Source organism: Ixodes scapularis, unplaced genomic scaffold, assembly GCF_016920785.2.
Source record: "Ixodes scapularis isolate PalLabHiFi unplaced genomic scaffold, ASM1692078v2 PGA_scaffold12__126_contigs__length_90152505, whole genome shotgun sequence".
Classification (NCBI taxonomy): Eukaryota; Metazoa; Arthropoda; class Arachnida; order Ixodida; family Ixodidae; genus Ixodes; species Ixodes scapularis.
This window is the reverse complement of record NW_024609838.1, coordinates 44,227,556-44,245,941: the sequence shown is the minus strand read 5'-3', so window position 1 is coordinate 44,245,941 and position 18,386 is coordinate 44,227,556. Positions and strand designations below refer to the sequence as shown.

The 18,386-nt window shown below is 43.4% G+C and overlaps 1 protein-coding gene across 1 annotated transcript in view; it reads right to left on the bottom strand.

The window, feature by feature from the left end:
• Positions 1-18,362, bottom strand: part of LOC115325884 (tRNA N(3)-methylcytidine methyltransferase METTL2) — a 35,023-nt gene extending 16,661 nt beyond the window's left edge. The window contains exons 1-7 of the mRNA XM_029986599.4: positions 18,163-18,362; positions 14,954-15,045; positions 11,712-11,911; positions 10,849-10,898; positions 9,877-9,937; positions 8,919-9,055; positions 5,058-5,230 (exon numbers count right to left, since the gene is read on the bottom strand). Of these exons, the coding sequence (XP_029842459.3) occupies positions 5,058-5,230; positions 8,919-9,055; positions 9,877-9,937; positions 10,849-10,898; positions 11,712-11,911; positions 14,954-15,045; positions 18,163-18,242 (793 nt within the window). The 5' untranslated portion in view covers positions 18,243-18,362. The remainder of the gene's footprint in view (positions 1-5,057; positions 5,231-8,918; positions 9,056-9,876; positions 9,938-10,848; positions 10,899-11,711; positions 11,912-14,953; positions 15,046-18,162) is intronic.
• Between the last annotated feature and the right edge of the window lie 24 nt (positions 18,363-18,386).

Sequence of the window (18,386 nt, the reverse complement as noted above, 5' to 3'; positions counted from 1 at the left end):
CGGTTCGCTCCACAATTCGTTGGTTGGCGCAATCTGATGCCAGAGGTATTCGCCCAGCTGAGCTCAGCAACACATCGCACGAGGCAGATAAAATAAAGACGATAGGCTCAAACCAAGACAATAATCAAGACGACAGGCGACTTCGCCAGCCGGGCCCCTCAAAGAACGCTTCAGCCGAGGCCAACACTTGGACTACCGTAACTCGAGCGAGCACAAGCGCCACTCGCCATCCCACCTCCCTCCCCCGCCCCACAAAAAAAAAAAAAAAAATTGAAGGTTGTCACACAAAGTCCCTACAAACTCCTCGAAAACTCAAAAACCGTCCCTACGTCCCTACAGCGTAAAAAAAACCGTGAATGTCCCTACGAGTAGGGACATGTCCCTACATCTGACAACACGGCGCAAACCACAGTGCCGCAAGAGCTGTATATCACCCGCAGACAATGGGACATCACGGAATCGGGCGTCGTGTTGCGCCATCTAACGAGAGTAAGGGTCATCACAGAAAAAAGCGAGCTGAAAACAAGATTTGGATGGGGGATCGTCAAGGATAAATCAGGACGTTTTCCAGGTTTTGCTTCTCAACAGTGAAGCTAACCGGCCGTATTGCGCTTCCGCGGCCACGTAATTCGACAGCGGACCATCGCATGATAAACTATTCGTGACTTGCTAAAAAAAAAAAAAACCGGAGGGCAGCAGTACTTGAATCGCTCCGTGCCGGAAAGTCGCATAAGCAAAAATCAGTCTAACACCAACAAGGACAAGCTTGCAACTTAAGGTTATAATTATAATGCAATTAAATGCAAAGGTGCAAGCGAGCTGGATAAGAATAACGAAAATAATCCCTAGAGAAGGGGAACAAGAGGGACAAAGGACAAACCATATAGGAGGCTATGGACAAACACAAATCTCCAAACACAGCTAGGTGACTGCTGCGCAACCGATAGAGCGCTCTGCCTGTAATGGAGAGGTCCCGGGTTCGATACCCGGACCAGGCGGATTTTTTCGGTCGCGCACCAGTCACCTAGCTGGAGATTTGTGTTGGTCCTTTGTCCCCCTTCCCCTTCTCCTGGGATTATTTTCGTCAAGGTGAATTTTCCGGATTGAACTCTACGACTCTGTACAAGTCACCGAAAGCGCATATAAGTAAATCTAAATCCAGGATTTTGCAAAGAATTAATGTTTATCCTTTGACTTCGTACATGAGTGGACCAGAATAGACTTTATGCTCTCAGTACACTGAACAGCAAAAATAGGAGAACATAATAGCGCTTCACGACAGGGACGAAGAGTAGGAACGTTTTTACTGTTCGTCCCTGTCGTGAAGCGCTATTATGTTCTCCAAGTTTCAGTACAACTCGCCCAAGAATCCGCATTACTCAACAAAAATAGGTTTACTGCAGCTCAAATAATTACTTATCCATCATTTGCTTAACAAACAAACATAATTATATATATTTAAATTTCTTTTTAGAAAATGGGCGATGCATGTGACGCCTGCTAGTCCAAGGTGGCCTTAACTATTTTTATCTAAACCCCCCCCCCCCCCCAAAAAAAAAAAAAAAAAAATATATATATATATATATATATATATATATATATATATATATATATATATATATATATATATATATATATATATATATATATATATATATATATATATATTTTTTTTTTTTTTTTTCACAAAAGAGTTTTTTTGGAGAAAATATTCTTGAACAAAATGGACCTGCAGCAGTGATAAGTTAAGAACTTTCCTCAAACATGATCACTGCATTAATCGCAAGTGCAGTTAACATTTATTTTGAAGTGAATAAGAAAATCAGGTTCATATCACATGAGTGAATGACGTTTAAGTGAACAGTGATCATTTGAGCAAATCAACGTTTTAGCAAATGACTGGGGCGGGCGTTAATTCACCCGCCCCCCTGCGTTCACGCCGCTTCGCAACAACAGTCTGCGGTGGCACATTATAAAAATGTTAACTCACCTGGCTCATTGGTAAACGCATGCTTCACGGCGGCAGACCATTCACTAAAGTGTCTTTTAATGAAAAGTCGCCGTTCGCTAAAACGTCGTTTGGTTACCTGAGTGCCACCCAAAAAAATCTGAGAAAAATATGTTAGCTTCCCAGAAGCAGAGGCAGCTTTTCTGTCCTGCCAGGGCACACAGGCACAAAATTTGATATTGTAATGGGCAATGAGGAATGAACAAGAATGAGACAAAGAGAATAATTCTGGATATCCGGTGATGGCCGGATTGTAGCTGTGGCCAGTAGTGACCACAATAATTTGGTACAGTCACCAAAATATAAATACATCAGCGATGCTTAGACATAAAAGTCAGAAATCGCTTGTACGACCCACTGCATGGAGTACTCTGCACACAGAAGCTGCAGACAATGTTGCATTTTTAGACCAGCATCGACTTCCTTCTCTAGGAGGGGGTGCCAACTCCGCCCTGTGTCATCTTCAGAGGTGGCTTTACTGAATGCAAGGAGCTGATGGTTTTCCATACCGACCATGCTTCCAAACCTCCTTCGATCCTGTAGCCTTTTTTTCCAATGCCCAACGAACATTCCTTTTGAGAAAGAAAAGTCTGGAGATGTTTGATGCAAACTCACAAAGCCGTTCCCTACGTCTGTTCACATGGCTTCAGCCTTCAAAAGCGTTGCCTGAGTCAAGACAGTCCAGGAGTTCTACTCCTGTCGACATCAGTCCCTCCATGAAATGGACTCCATTCTCGACTTCTTTGAGCAGCAAAAAAGTGCGAGCATCGCTGGGTTGGACATTCCCACAACGGTGGGAAAGATATTGTTTTCTTTGCACGGGCGCACACTGTTTGAGTTTCTGAACTTGTCGACCACTTTGACGCAAGTGAAAGAAACAAGCTTCGATAGGAACGTCTTCCCTTTGGCCCTCGCGTGTGAGATCCTAACACCTCCTTTATATATAGGGTGTCCCAAGCGATCCTCCCGCCGTAAAACGAGCCGGAAAAACCGGCGCCTGCACATAAAAAGCTAGAACTCTCACCAAACATGCATGGAGCAGGTCAGTTTTACCGCGCGTAATTTCAAGGTGCAGTCCTCTTCCTGTAAAAAATACCAGAGCAAAAAAGACGAGGTTGCGTGTGTTTGCACTTAACCGTTGTCTGCTCGCTGCACCTACCGGGAGGTGGTGCCACAAGTACTAAACGGCATCTCTAACTCGGCGCCACGAGTAACCGGCAAGCCTTTTTCTCTCGTTTTCTACACGAAGGGAACTGCGCCTTGAATTTTCACATGGTAAAACTGACCTGCTCAGTGCATGTTCGGTGAAAGTTTGAGCTTTCCATGTGCAGGCGCCTATCTTTCCCCTCTTTTTACGGCAGAAGGTCCACTTGGGACACATGGTGCTTTATTTTCTGTGTCACCCACTGGAGTGGGTGACAGAGAAAATTGTGGCCAGCGCGAGGCACGGATTGGAACGAATGGTGTGTCGGTGTTCGGCTGGGACTCGCACGCAAAGGAGACGAGTCCTGGCCAAATGTCGACACGTCACTCACGTCCAATCTATGCCACATGCTGGCCTCTAGTAAGTGATGAAGGAAATCCAGCACTATGACCGTTTATCTCACTAGGTGTTCTAGACGCAGCCCCCCCTTTCTCTAAAAAAAAAGAAAGAGTGAAAAGAAAAGGAGAATTAGCTAGCTAGCCTTCAGCTGGGATAGTTGGGCTCCAATAGACAAGTTTACAAGTATGCAGTGCCTCCCGTTGTCTTTTTGACACACTATGGCAGGGCTTCCAAACGTTTTGGTTAAGGGGCCGGATTAGGGATTTGCTGCAGTCTCGAGGACCGGAAAATAAATAAGGCAACATAAACGAGGACGCGCTAAATAAATAAACTTATGAATAAGCATTTAAATGAAAAATTTTAAACAAGCAAAAATTTAAGAAAGATGTAACTTAGATGAATGCATATAATTTATTTTTTAAACAAATCTAAGCACATAGAACTTTGGCATATTCACACAGGGCAGCTAACAAATGAGGATGGTAGACCTGATGATTACGACATGCAATAGTCATGACACAGGACTAAGCACAATATACACATGAATACACAAACGAGTTTAAAGTAAGTTACACTGATATAAAACAGGGCACTACGAAAAGTTCTATTGGTAATGACAGTGCACAATAAATAATATAGCGAGAGAAACTGCATTTTGATGCAGTAGCATCTCATTCTTTTTACTTTGTTCGCACTTTTGCTGCGCGTCCCAATGCCACTTTTTTTTTCTTTTTTTTTTTTAACGCGCATTTATTTTTGCATTAGTGGCGGAGGGCCGGGTGTCACTGGAAAGACCGCGGTCATTTGTGAGCCTCTGTCGGCCGGGTCTGGCCCACAGGCGCGGTTTGGAGATAGCTGCCCTATGGCAATCCGATGTATGGTGCGTGGTGTTGGTTTAGGCATTTTCAATTTCAGAACTTAAAGCAGCACGATAACAAAACAGCGTGTATATTCACTTTGTGATCGTTCTGTTTTCTTCCCGTTCTGAACTTGCGGTGTTAAGTGAGAAGGAATCGAGCCACTTCCAGGGTGTATGGAGTGTACGAGCTGTATATTGGAACTGCCCCACAATTCCCTGTGCTGCGCGGTGCCATGTGGCATTCACGAAAGTCCCTGTGGGATTTTCCGGAGAGGTCTGTTGGATCAAGCTGGCTCACCAACTGGGACCAGCTGAAACAGCTTTATTGTATTAATTGACACCAATCACTATGTTTCTAACAGGCTTCAGATATTGGACCACGCTGAAGTTTTTTTATCTCAGGAACTTCACAATCTGACGAAGGCCCGGCTCTGTTTCATTGGCAGTGCCATTACATACAAACCGAGTGCTTGTCGCGAAAGTATGCAGTGAAGCCGGCAACACCGGTCACTCCTTGACTAGCCGTCCCTAGGCTAGGCAGCGTGAGCGACCGCCGGTTATACAAGGAGTATAACCACTACCATACATCCGTCCGTCAATCTATCCATCCATTCATTTATCTTGAAGCTTGCGGGATGAACACTCACCCTGGGTGAAGAAGTAGACCCTGGTGCCGTCTCCGCGGACGTAGAAGTTCTCCGCCAAACAACGGCCTCGCTTGAAGCGCAACTGCGCCATGTCGTAGCGGCCATAGTCCCGCAAGATCACGCTTCCGCCGGGCTTAAGGTATTGGTACGCTGAATTCACGACATGCTGCATCCTGTAGAGAGAGTGAACACGTGGATTCGCTCCAGTACCAGTCCAGAAAACAATTAAGCGCATTCACTAGCGTGCCTATATTTGTAAGTGTTTCCAACCGCTCGACTGGGATCATATAGTTTGTGGGCCGCGTCTGCAATACAAGCCGAGAGAAGGAGTTAAAAAGGTTGATCATCTGCATCTCTGCGAGTGTCTCTAAACTTTCTTGCGCCTCTCCGCCCGCTATCCTCCCCGCCACACGACAATGCAAGCATGTGCACATGATCGATCGGCACATGCAATCAATCCACCATTAATTCAATTACAAACTCTCTCCATGGTTTGAAAAGTCAACTTCTCTACTGCTCACTTGATTTCAATCAAATTTTCAGTGGAGGTTTATATGAGTGGCAAGCCATCCTTGGCAAATTTAATTGTCCTATGCCAATTCGGAAACCTGTTACAAATGTTACAATCTGGAAGTCAGTATGTTCGCTTAGGAAAACTAATGTTTTAGAATAAAATAAAATTTGTTTTATTTTTATGTGAAATATAGTTATAGAAATACCCATAGCACATACCCAGCTAGTTTTTTTGCTATATTGCATTGTTTTTCATAAATATAACTCCATAAGATTTTTTTTTTCATGTCTGCACTTTTTTGGAATTGTAGTTTTTCTTTAGCATAAAAGAATGTTAAAGTAGAAAAACTAACCAGCCAGGCACGTTCCTCACAAAATTCTATCCTAGAAAACTACCTAAGAATAATTCTATATTGTGTAATAGGAAAACAATATTTTTCCTAAAGTGAAATCTGTGCCGAAAAGTGAAACGGAGAAAAATGTGTTCAAAGTGCTCCAATTCCTACCTCTTCTTTAGCATCGGTGGACCGAAAATAATTCATAAAAAGTTAACTGTGAACTAATGAAACTTTCTGGGAATGCTCTCTAGATGTTGGTGGATGTAAATATGGCAATGTTTCAAAATTAGCTTTTTTTGCCGAAACTTTGACTCCTGGGTGGTCTGGTGGCGTTGCTGTTCCTTGCTGGACAGATTGCCAAACGCCCGAGCCAGCCAGCGACGTTCACCAGCGAGGTGGCCAAGAGAGCCATGCCACGTGCACAGTAAGAAGCACAACCATGTTTATGTCCTTTGTGTGATAACCATCCATGCCTAATTAATTGCAGTTTCTTTTTCCCGAAATGACGGCTCTGTGTTGTTCCTCCAAGTGGGTGTGCAGCAAAGCATACCGACCGAAACAGTCTATGTTGACCTAGAAAAACCAGCAGTTTCACACTTCAGCCCCACGTTCCAGTTAAAAAAGAAAAAAAAACACAGCCACCGGATCGCTTAAAAAAACATGCTTTTCGTACGAGACTCGTAAAAATTTTAGGCACAAGAGAAAAATCAGCTATCTGCGTTAAATCCTTTTTCAGAACTCATTTTGTTCACGTTCCACCCATTGAAAAGCAGGGCGAAAGAGCCCAAGTACGATCTCGCCACGGCACCGTTTCCTGCTGCACAGAAATAAACTCATCCGCTATGGCCATTGAATGTCAATAGATGCAAATGCAAACACAGCATCTAAAGCAAGCCATGACTGTGCCATCTTTTGAATGTCGTCTACTACCAATGCAGTAACGTTTGCTTGGGCTCCAAAGCTTGCACCAAGCCTTGTCGGAACCGCCAACGGTTTGCCAGGCGACCGCTTCCCGCTCTCAGCATCAATTTCCACAACGGCATGTCGACACTGGCTAGCGTTGCCGCGTTCACTTTAGCAGACGGCATTCGGAAGATGGCGTCTGCCGTTGCTGGCTTCAGACGCTGCACTAGCGCACATTCGTTCATAAAGAAGACGCTTTATTGCCATGGAGATGCTGACTATAGCAGACAAACTTTATAGTGCAGAAAGACACAGTGGGGTGGCGAGATCAGGTGTGTAGTACTTGGGTTCTTCCACCGTGCTTTTTAATGAGCCGAATGTGAACCAAGTGTTCAAAACGAAAAGGTGAACACAACCGACCGATTTTTTTCTGGCGCACAATACTTTGACGAGCCCCAAAGCCTGTTCACACACCTGCGTTTGCCTAGGACCGAGCTCTCGCAGTTTCTCACGACGAGAGAACACGCTGGCATGCTGGCGCCATCTATGAGGCGACTCTGAAACTGCGTTTCGCTAGAACGAAGGTTTTGTGGTATTTGCGAGGTCAGATATATTTATTGTCTATGAGAAATGGTAGTTTCTAACATTGTCAAAGGCATTTCAAGCCAAGAAAGCAGTGTGTTGAACCGAAAAAAATACAGGTTCGGTTACGGTTCAGGTTCAGGTAAATTTATTTTGTTCCGGTTCAGTTCCGGTTCGATTAATTCGATCCGCGAACGACCGGTTCGGAAATTATAAATGACAAATTGCAACATCAAAATAAATTACAAATAAAACATCTGAAGTCAGCGCATACGAAACGGGATACATCGTAGTGTAAGGCTCAGGGATTTCTTCCAGGAATGGTTTCTTTATGTACACTCAAAGGTTACCTCACCGACGTTTACGCATTCGGACTTCATCTAATTGGGTCCGACGCAGTAGCTGTAAAATCCACGACCTCCTTACAAGCCCACTTACAAGTAGAACTCGCTAACTATCCCGCCACCTCGGCGTGTAAGCAATTGAAGGAACAGTGGGGAGAAAATCCAGCCTTCTTTATTTGAACTAGCCTTCGGTAACTCAAATTAGACCCTTAAAGAAGTTTTCATTAAACAAGGTACGGAATATGAAAAACACTTCACCGAACGCAACGCCAGGACGTAATAGGATAAATATTAAAATAGAAGAGTTTGCTGTCTCACAAATATGTTAGCTTCTAAGTGCCTATACGAAACCGGATGCATTATTATCAAACTCCACAGCCTTTTCTCTTCTCCTTCCGATGGAAGCAAACTTCAAGAACTCGAGCGTTCTAGAAACGTGTTATAAAATGAGCACACACCAGCATTTAGGATTTACGAGATTGTAGAAAAATGAAATCCCGTGAAGCAATTTTTTTTTTTTTTTTTTTTTGCACAGCCTTCCAATTCTCTTTCTTCCGTGTAAGCCGCGACCAGCGCAATACTGGTTCCTATGTCAAGATTCATGGATGCTGCGTTTATATTCCTAAGACTGAGTGGAGAAGAAAAATATGTAAGCGAGGTGTGTGTCAGTTGACGGCACTTAAAAAACAAATGGCATTGATAGCACATTCACTGTCAACAGCGCGTGGCCGAACCGTTTTGACATAAGCCAGTAACAGTTATTTTTTTTCCGGTTCAGTTCCGGTTTGGGTTCATCGCGATAACAATATAACAATTCGAGTTTGGGTTCAGTTCTGGAAAAAATACCGGTTCGGTTCCGGTTTTCGGTTCGGTTCAGGTTCGACACCCTGCAAGAAAGAAAGAAGGATGCGGGAAAAAATAGGAAACATACTGAAAAAGAGGTTTTAAGGCACACAGTCGTAAGAAGTCGGAAATGTGTGAACCCGCCTTTACACCAAAAGCATGTTTCTAGCTTACAATTTGAACAAATGTTTTGTGTACTGAAGCATGGGGCTAAACTATGAATGTAGCCAAGAACTTGCATCCGGCTAGGGCAGCACAGTACTTGAAGGTCAGCAAGCAAACCGAATAGGCGGTTAAAAGAAGACCATAGAAGATTGCACAACCGCAAATCGTCTGACCTCTCGGGACTGATGGCACTGAGGACAAAAATGAGAGTGATGACGTCCAGGCTTCCCTCGGGAAAAGGTACTGTCCAGTCCTGGGTCACATTGCAGACAAAGGCATGGCAGCGTCGAGGGTCGTACTCCTGGTGATCCTGAGAGGCAACCAAAACGACAACTGGATGCCACGTAGAGTTCAAGTTGCAACTTAAATTCTCCGGAAGAGGCTCCACTAAAGAGCACAACTCTGTTCACGCTGAGGAGTTCTGCTGTGCCAGTGACCCTCCTCTGCGAGACTAATGCCCGGTGGCAGGTGCAAGATACAATCGAGCTGACTTCAAGCAACTGTAAGTGGTTATACAGTTTAAGCTCGTTATAACAGACCTTGGTTTTGACAGAGATTTCGGTCTGTTGTAAAAGAAGTATGTTGTATGCAGATATGAAGTTGAGTCAATGGTATGTAGAGGAAAACCAACTGCACTTCATAAACCGGTATGTTATATCCAAATGTCTCTTGTAACCGTAGAAGCAGATGTGTTGCACCGCCCCCCAAAAAATGTGCCAAAAAAAGTTTGGTGTGTTTTTGGGATTGTGGAGCGGTACCCTTTTTCTCCGAGCAGAGGTGGAACTGCTCCCGTATATCATATGTGACAACAGACTGTATGGGCACTCCCTGAAGAAAACCTTCTGCATCACTGGATTGTGCACTCATATAACAAGTGATGGACAAAGCCAGGCTCGCCCGCACTATAAGACAAGTTCTGGAGCAGTTTGGGTGCATGTGACTGTAAAAATTAAAGCTACGACCTCGAGTTTTGATTTATTTTGCAACCCAAGACATGGCACAGTTTCTGTACATAGGAAGCGTGGGTAGAACTCGGGTAAAATGAGTTGGTTCATATGCACGGCCAGAGTACTCGATACTCTAGACAAAGCAGAGCTTCGTTCATTAATCAAGGACGCACGGTAGACTCACCTTGAGCACAGAGACAGCCGTCGCAGAGAAGTCGCAGCTGTAGACAAATAGGCCAGGGTCCCTGAGCGCCAAAAAACAAAGAAAAGCTCTCTGTAAGAAAGTAGGTGCATGAGCCCCACTCGCAAACTGTGTTGGTTATAATGCAGTAGATAGAGCCCTTGAGCACATATGATTGAGTAATGCTGTGTGCATACAATGTTTCCTCAGCTCTAGGTAGCGACATTCCAGTATCACAGTTGAGACTGAAATGGTTCCGCAACAATAAAGCACAACGTTTCTACAGAAAGCTTGGAAAAGACCTCACTGTTTCTCCAAAGTGTGTTTGATAATTTTTTTTATTGTGAAAACAGCAAAAATCATATGAGGACAAAGAAGAAAAAAACGCAACAAGACCAGACACTTGGCCTTGTTTCCTGTCTTCCATTGCCCTTGTTTTGTTTGCACTGTTTTTATCATGAGTACTACACCAAGTAGACCTCCTTATCATTCTCTTGAACATGATTTTGTTGTAGACCACTGGTTCTCAAAGGGGGGTCTGCAAAGCCCTGCCTCATCAGTTAAGCCTGGCAATAAAAGTTGTCTTTTTTGATATTGAGAAACGTTCCAACTTTCGGGTGAGTTCTCTCGTGAGTATGTCAATGAGAGAAGGCTACTTCACACTAGCCCTTAGTTATATCCATTTCTTAAATCATTATCATAACTAACCATTATTTTTTTTCCTTCCCCTCACCACGAACATCCATTATCTCCGCCAACCGAAAAGGGGTCTGAAAACATCAATGGTTGAGAACCACTATTGGAGACCATCTAAGTTTAGGTTCAGTGACAATGTTCCTGAGAAAGAAAATCTCAGATGGTTTCAGGGGTAAAATGTCTGTTATGAACCGTATGGCCCTGCACTCCTTCTCTTTTGCAGGCTCCACTGCTTCTACAAACGAATGTAGCAGTGGAGATATGGCATTCCCAACTGACCTGTTCACTTCAAGGATTGGGAACACAGTGTTGCCTACACCACATCCAACCTGAAAGAGGAATGAGAACAGGAACGTTACCGAAAGCCCCTTCTTCTTATTGCACCAATTTCTCGTAAACCGTGCTCCTGAAATGCCAGTGTATGATCTCTTGCGGTGACTTTCTATCCTTGCACATACGACAGAAGTCACGCAGTTGCGTATCGCTACTGCATGATGCACCTTAAAGACCTCTAGGCTATAGCAGTGGTGCTGCACTGGCTAAATTTATCTTCTACAGCGGAATTCATGAGACTTGCGCCCCCCATTTTTTCTTGAACAGCCACAATTAAGGCATTTCGCCCGCAACTGCATAAAGGAAAACTGAAGCCGTTAAATGGTTACCTACTAATCTATCAGAAATATATATGAGACACAAACCATGTGCTACAAACAAGGGACAAATGCACGACTAGTGCTTCGCCGCCCAGCAGTGTCTCAGACTTGGATTTGAGGCAATGGATCGCTACAAGCTCACAGGTCCACTCCCCATTACCTCACAAATAACTCGGTGTTAAGTAATCGTCTGTATCAATGTCTAATTGAAAGGCCAAAAATCCACTCATCCTCTTTAGTAAAGTGCACCGACGATAAAAAAAAACAAAAAAACTACCTTGCTATATATCTATATTTTTTTCGATAGTACCAAAATTCCAATTAGCTGTAGTATCAGCCTTGTAAGCTTACCATACCTCCGCTGAAAAAAAAAGTTGCAGCGTCAGTGTACGAGTGATGCTGACGTAGTAAACACAATATCTTTTTCATAAAATAGCTTTTCTATGCATACAAGCTCTAGTACTGCATTGTCAAGATGAGGACACTAACCTCCAGTATCCTCATCGTAGCCGAAGAGCCTGGATACGATGCATCTGCCGAAGTGGCCTCGGAGGGCAAACCTTTGGGCATGTTCTCCGGCAAGAGTTCGGGAAACTCCACGAAGAGCCAGTGCCTATCCTTGAAGAAACGGTTGCTATGGATGCTGTAGAATTTGTCCCAGTACACTGCCGCGTCGGCTTCATACTTCTCTGCAAGCATCATTTCACGAAAGCAGTGTCAGAATTAATCTTGAGATTTTGTTTATACCATCTTTCACAATGGGAAAATGGACATACATAAAAGAAACAAACCTGGTTTGCATGAAAAAGAACACAAATGCATTGACAGAATATTTGTAATAAACCATGCAGACACAATGCTGGAGTTGTGAAGAAAACAAACTTGGATTTTCCAAGGTCACAATCTCTCTTGGCAAGCTATTTCCATTATTTTATTGTTCGCAGAATAAAAGAATTGCGAAACAAATCAGACTTTGAGGTGTATTTCCCAACTCTCTTGTCGTGATCTACTCTGCGCAATACATTAAATGGCTGAAACAGGTAATGTGATTTTTCTATTTTGGACACATAGACAATAGCGTGAAAAAAATTTTAGACGTAAATACTTACGTCTGACAGCACGGGATTTATTTTCATTGCGGATTATGTTTTACTCCAGAGACACTCCTAAGAAAGTTGTAGTTATATGTTATAAATCTAACGGCACAGTTTTGAATTCTTTCAATTTTATCAGAGATAGTGTTGGGACGGGTCCCAGACATTGCAAGCATACTCGAGAATGGGCTTCACACAAGAAGAAAGGAGAGTCTGTTGTAGAAATGGTGGAGCGCACGAAAAGTTTCTCCGTAGAAAACCCAGTGTTCTACTAGCTTTCCTTGTTATGTAGTTTACGTGTGAAGGCAATCTCAAATCATCAGAAAAGAGTACTCCCAGATATTTAGTTTCTTTTTTAACATTCAAAGTCTCTCCGTGTATTGTGTATGTCGACTGTCAAATGTTATGTTTTCTAGTGAACTGTACATGACAACACTTTGGGATGTTTAAAGTGATTCCCCATCTTGAACACCATAAACACATTCTATCTAAATCGCTTTAAAGAACTAATACATCAAAGTTTTGCATTAATTTCACGGTACAAAATACAGCCGTCAACATATAGCCTCATGTGCTACGTAATTCCCTGGGTTATGTCATTTACAAAGATTAAAAAGAGGAGCCGCCCAAGGAAGGAGAACTGTGGCACTCCGGAAGTTACGTCAACTGATGGTGACTTTACTCCATTCACAACCACACATTGTTTACGATTGCTCAAATAGTTAGAAATCCAGTAGTTCACGTTCCTATCAATACTTAGCCCTTTCAGTTTTTCTAGAATAAAACAGTGCGGAACCGTATCAAAGGCCTTTTGAAACTAAAAAAAACAAAAAAACAATGGAATTGATTTGCTCCCTACTATCCACCGATTGAGCCATTTCATGGGCAAATTCAGTTAATTGAGTGTCACAAGAGAACCCGGCCCATAAACCATGCTGTGAGGGAGCTGTGGCATTTGAAACGGGTATGTCTTGATAAGATAACAAATATCTAATCTAAAATGCACCTACATGTATCTTAATTCTCTACATAAAGGGGGAAATCTGTAATGCTCTGTGCAGCGCCAACTTTTTTTTTTACTACGGTTCTTGAGGTGAAAACGAGTTTAGGATTTCCTGTTTTCGTAGTTGACTTTTTTTTTTTTTTTTTTTTTGGGGGGAGGTATTTTTTGGGGGTATATATTTTTTTTACAGATTCAGTGTTTTTTGTGTAAATTGGTTATGTTATCACCAATTTACACAAAAAACACAGAATCTGTGGAAAAAAATACCCACCCCCCCAAATAAAAAAACAAACGAAAAAACTCAGAAAATATGAAACCTTACTTATTTTTAATAATGGTTAGTGACCAAACTTTGGCGTCTGGTTCGAACTGCCAGCGCTATATTTGGAAGAACCCAATATGTCTGGTATATCTTAGTGCAACTAAATAATCTACGCTTCAGAGTAACAACACTCCACCACATTGTGTCTTAAAATCATAGTTGCCAGTTATCTGAAGCTTTATCTGAATTACAGGAAACACTTTTCCACCCTGCACAAATGCTTGAACAGCTCGTGGCAGAGCAAAGCAATATTACATGGCCTTTCTAACACCGAAACTAATGCTGAGAAAGTTGCAATTTTGAACTATGACGATCGGCAGTTGCGTCTCCTCTGCAAACGAGCCAAAATGGCGGCACCCACAACAATGTTGGAGAACGGAGTGCAGATACTCTAAGCGCAGCTCATTTAGTGGCTCTAGTATATCTGTTGCACTTGCAAAGTAATAGGCTTCTGAACAGTGAAAGGCTTGCGAGGTTACAAGCCCTGCCACTTTGTGGCAACGACATGTTAACCTGGTCTTTTGAAGCTCCCACAGACTGGACGAAAGCGCATATCGCACCGTTAGCCTAATGCTCTTCTGCATTTTCTGAGGGATCATCTCAAACGTTACCTGTGCTCATGAAGCTACCTGCAAGTGCATGTACCTGCCAACATAGAAATGATGATGATTACAACTATGAATTCGAAGACATTATATTTGACATCAACTATTTCGTGCTACGCTGTCAAGGCCAGCGTAGCTATCAGAGTGCTACAACTTTGTCAAAGTGAATTGCATGAGCACATGCGAATAAGACACAAAGCAACGTGCTCTCAGAGCACTGTGGAAACTACGCCATACTTCATTAATCCCTAAGCTGACAGTGAGGTCGAAGCTACATGCTCCCTGGAACAGTCGTACGTCTATCACCCATACCCATATGTAGGAACGTGATCAATTGATGAAAGGAAGGCGCCTGATTAAGGGTAAACAATGCATCGCCTTGACGATGTAACGCAAGAAAATTGACGCCGATTATGGTGATGACAACAATACCACCGAATCATTTGCGATCATGATGGGACAGGCAGGCTATCACAATCATACTTGTGATAGAGGGCACCGGTGTTACGCTAATCGAAATCTGTGAGAATTGTTCATGCAAATGCTAGACAGAATAACTTGCTTGTGTGTGCTGCATTGGGAGGGATGAAACTGTTGAGAAAAAAAAAAGGTGTAGAAAAGAGAGCAAGAAAAATTAGGATGCAGGAAATGCATGTCAGCCTTTGAAAGACAAGTTCATTCATCCATTAGTGAAGATAGAGACAAACCTCGAAGAGCCGCGTCCACCTTTTCGGTGGCGTTTTCGGAAACTTTCTGCTTGGCCGCTTCCAACTGTTCCTCTGTCCAGCAAACATCGTCCCTAAAGTAAGATAAATTTTTCTTAGACATTCTTTACCCATGTTTTGCTAACACTATGCCAAAAAAATTCCGAGGATGCCTAAGCACTTCTTACGAGTTGTAAATGCGAAGACATTCTCGGCGCCAAAAGAAACGGAAGTGGCCGCAGCGCCGGCAGGGAGTGCGGCGGTGCGCCGCACAGGCCGCCCTGCCGTGCGTTTTGAGACATGACAACGATGGTGGATTTCGCCCACGCAGTACATTCTTACAAGCAGCGCGCCGTCTTCATACCGCACACGGCGCTGCGGCAGTGACATCATGTTCCCACTAGGATTGTGCGAAGAAATTTCGAATACTAGTTTAGAATTATATCCTATTCGATATTCGCTTCGAGAATAAGTGCACTATTCGCATTTTTCGAAGTGTTGATTGTGGCGGGTTAGCCCCGTTGAGCACGTTTCTTACCGAGCACCGGTGCGCTGCGGAGAAGCAATACCCGCGGAAGCGAGCTCCACGGGTATTGCTTCTCCGCATTACATCGGTGCTCGGTAAAAAGCGCACTCAACGGGGCTAACCCGCTGCGATAAATACTTGCAAAAGTATGAATTTCGCAATTGCGCGCTTGGAAGAAAACCATACATTCAAAGAGCGATGGTGCATGTGTGCTGGCTGTATATGAAAATAAATGGAAACTTTGTGAATATGTATACTGTAAAACACTTTATTTTCGCAGCCCCTACTTTTCGCAAATCGGTCACAGAGGAAATAGTCGCGGCCACTAAATTTCGCGAATTCCAGAGACCTGCATTGAAATTCGTTAGGACCTAAATTTTCGCGTGCCTTAAAATTTTGCAAATTTTTCAATTCGGGTTTGACAGTATCCGCACTGTAGTAAAAGTTTCAAAAATAAATTGACGGTTTTGCAAGAGTATATGTTAGGCAGAGATGCCCTTACAACCTGTGTTCATCATGTGCAATTCATTCGTTTTTAACTTGAAATTAAAGAAAGAATATTTAAGATTTGTAAATTCACTCAATTGGGTATAGTTGGCCATTTTTATAGGATTCCTTTTATGTCAAACCCATCTTTTACTTACCATCCCAAGACATCAGACCTTCTGAGGTCGCAGTTCATAAATATATAGATAGATTAAACTTGGCTTATAAATGAACAAGTGGAACAACCTTCACAAGTTTAGCTGGGTTTTTGTCTAAGCATTATGCTAAGGTAGTGAAAGGCGTGGAAAAACTATTCGATATTCGAATCGAAAATATTCGGTCAAAACCATTATCCCCTTCGAACTCAAAATCTGCTATTTGCACAAGACTAGTTCCCTCACTGCGGAGGTACGGCGAACCTTGCCGGCTTCATGACGGCTTCCGTGACGAAGCATTGCGTTGCTGTGCTTTTCTTTGTTTTATTTCTGACGCATCCACTTTGATCCTGAGCGCACCTGCCGGCTTCCGCGGTGAGGCGTCTGCGTTGCTGTGCTTTTCTTTTTTTTTTTTTTTCTTGAGGCACGTCTGCTTTGACCTCGGGCGGCCGTGACAGTTTCTGTGACAAAGCATCTGATGTCATGCGTTGCAGCCAATTTAGGTGCCGTTTTTCGCGGTTACGGGTTTTTATGTCTCACTTCTACGCGGTTATAGACGCCGCCGGCTCCTTTCCATGAGACAGTAGATGCTTTCGCATTAAAGGGATACTCCAACAAAATTTGAAATCTACTCGTCAGGTTCAAAAACAGGTTGAATATACACCTTTCCAAAAGCGCTCCTAGGCCGCCGCCATGTTGCTGATGCTGATGCCGCTGGTACAACTCTCGCGCCCTCTATCAGCTAGAAATTTTCTGCCACTCTCTGGGACTGTGAAGACCCGCTCAGTGCGGTTCTCTACGTTTTTGCGGTTTTGCGTTCGACGTTTTCTCGCCCCTCTTGAAAGTTTCCACTTAATTTTTTTATGCGTGCTGCGTACCCTTTCTGTGTTATCTTCCACTGTGAGGAATAAGGCTGGTAAGTGCCTGCCATTCAAGCTTTTCTGCTCGACATTCACGTGAAATGTAGGAGGTGAAGGACGTCAAACGGCCCTCAATGCGATTTTGCGAACATTGTTCTCCCCCCTCCCAGAGATAATCCGCGTAGAATCCTCAGTCATCTCCAAAAATAGTTGTCTGGGTTGGGGTGACAAACGGATCAGTCGCGTTTGTTTCTTTACCTAGGTGCGGTTGTGAAAAAAGGAAGCTCTCCCCAAAACGTGCCCCAAAACGAAGTCATCTCGGATTCCGTCCGATCGTCAAGATGTGACTGTCGTCGACTAAGACTGTATTATTTGAGATCTTTCTCAAATAAATTATTTTCGGATAACGCTGCATCGTGTCGTACGTACGACATATTGTTAGAATATTAACACTTCCTCAATTGTATGACCGTGTCCTGTCCACCGGTAAACACGTTATTTGTGAGCGTGAAAAATGCGCACCTTTCGGCCCTCTTCTGTGGCAATTTATTTTTGACAGCAAAGCGGTTTGTTGTTTCACATGCGGCGAATCCCGCGGCGCCGTCATAGCTTATCGTATGAAAAATACAAATAACTAGAACTATACATTTCAGTCGCATTCAATCTGTCGCGCGCGTACCCAACAAAAATAGTTTAGTACATGACATTCCCCGTAATCGTGGCGTAGTTCGTCTCGGGATGAGCAAAGCTGCGGCGAGGCTAACATTGAGAGGATGTCGTAGTCGTTGCAGCCACTGAAGCGGCTGCTTTTGTATGAATTTTGAGTGACGGGTTAATCTCCTAAAATCTTGTCGAGGGACAATAGCGACTTCTGGGACACACAAAAAAGATTCTCGGGGAGAGGGGAGTTCCTCCTTCCACCTCTTCTCTCGTGGCGGCCGGAGGCGAGACAAACGTCGTCACTACCTGCCAAGGTACCTAGACGGTCATTACAAAACGACTTTAGCAACATCCACCAGGTGCTCTTTGCTAGTCGTTTAATTCGTTTTAAAATTCCTTTCGTGTCTTTGTTAGCAGGATACTTGTGTGTCCGATGTGATGCTGCTCCTTTGAACACATATAGACCAAAAAATAAGCGTCGAAATTACGCTGTAGTAAAAGACAAATTTCGAACACTTCGCTCACCATGCGTTGTGCTCAAAAACCTTGCTTTTGTCGTCCAAATATCGCTGCCCAAACTGTGGGCGCTTGTCGGCTTCGTCCATATGTTGTTTCTAAATAATTAATATATATAAAAATTGTTTTGGGAAACAATGTGCAAGTTTCTTTTGGTTCCGCAGAGTTGATGGTACACTTGAACAGCGATGCAAAAGCCACGTGATGACAACAACACTAATGATGATGATATT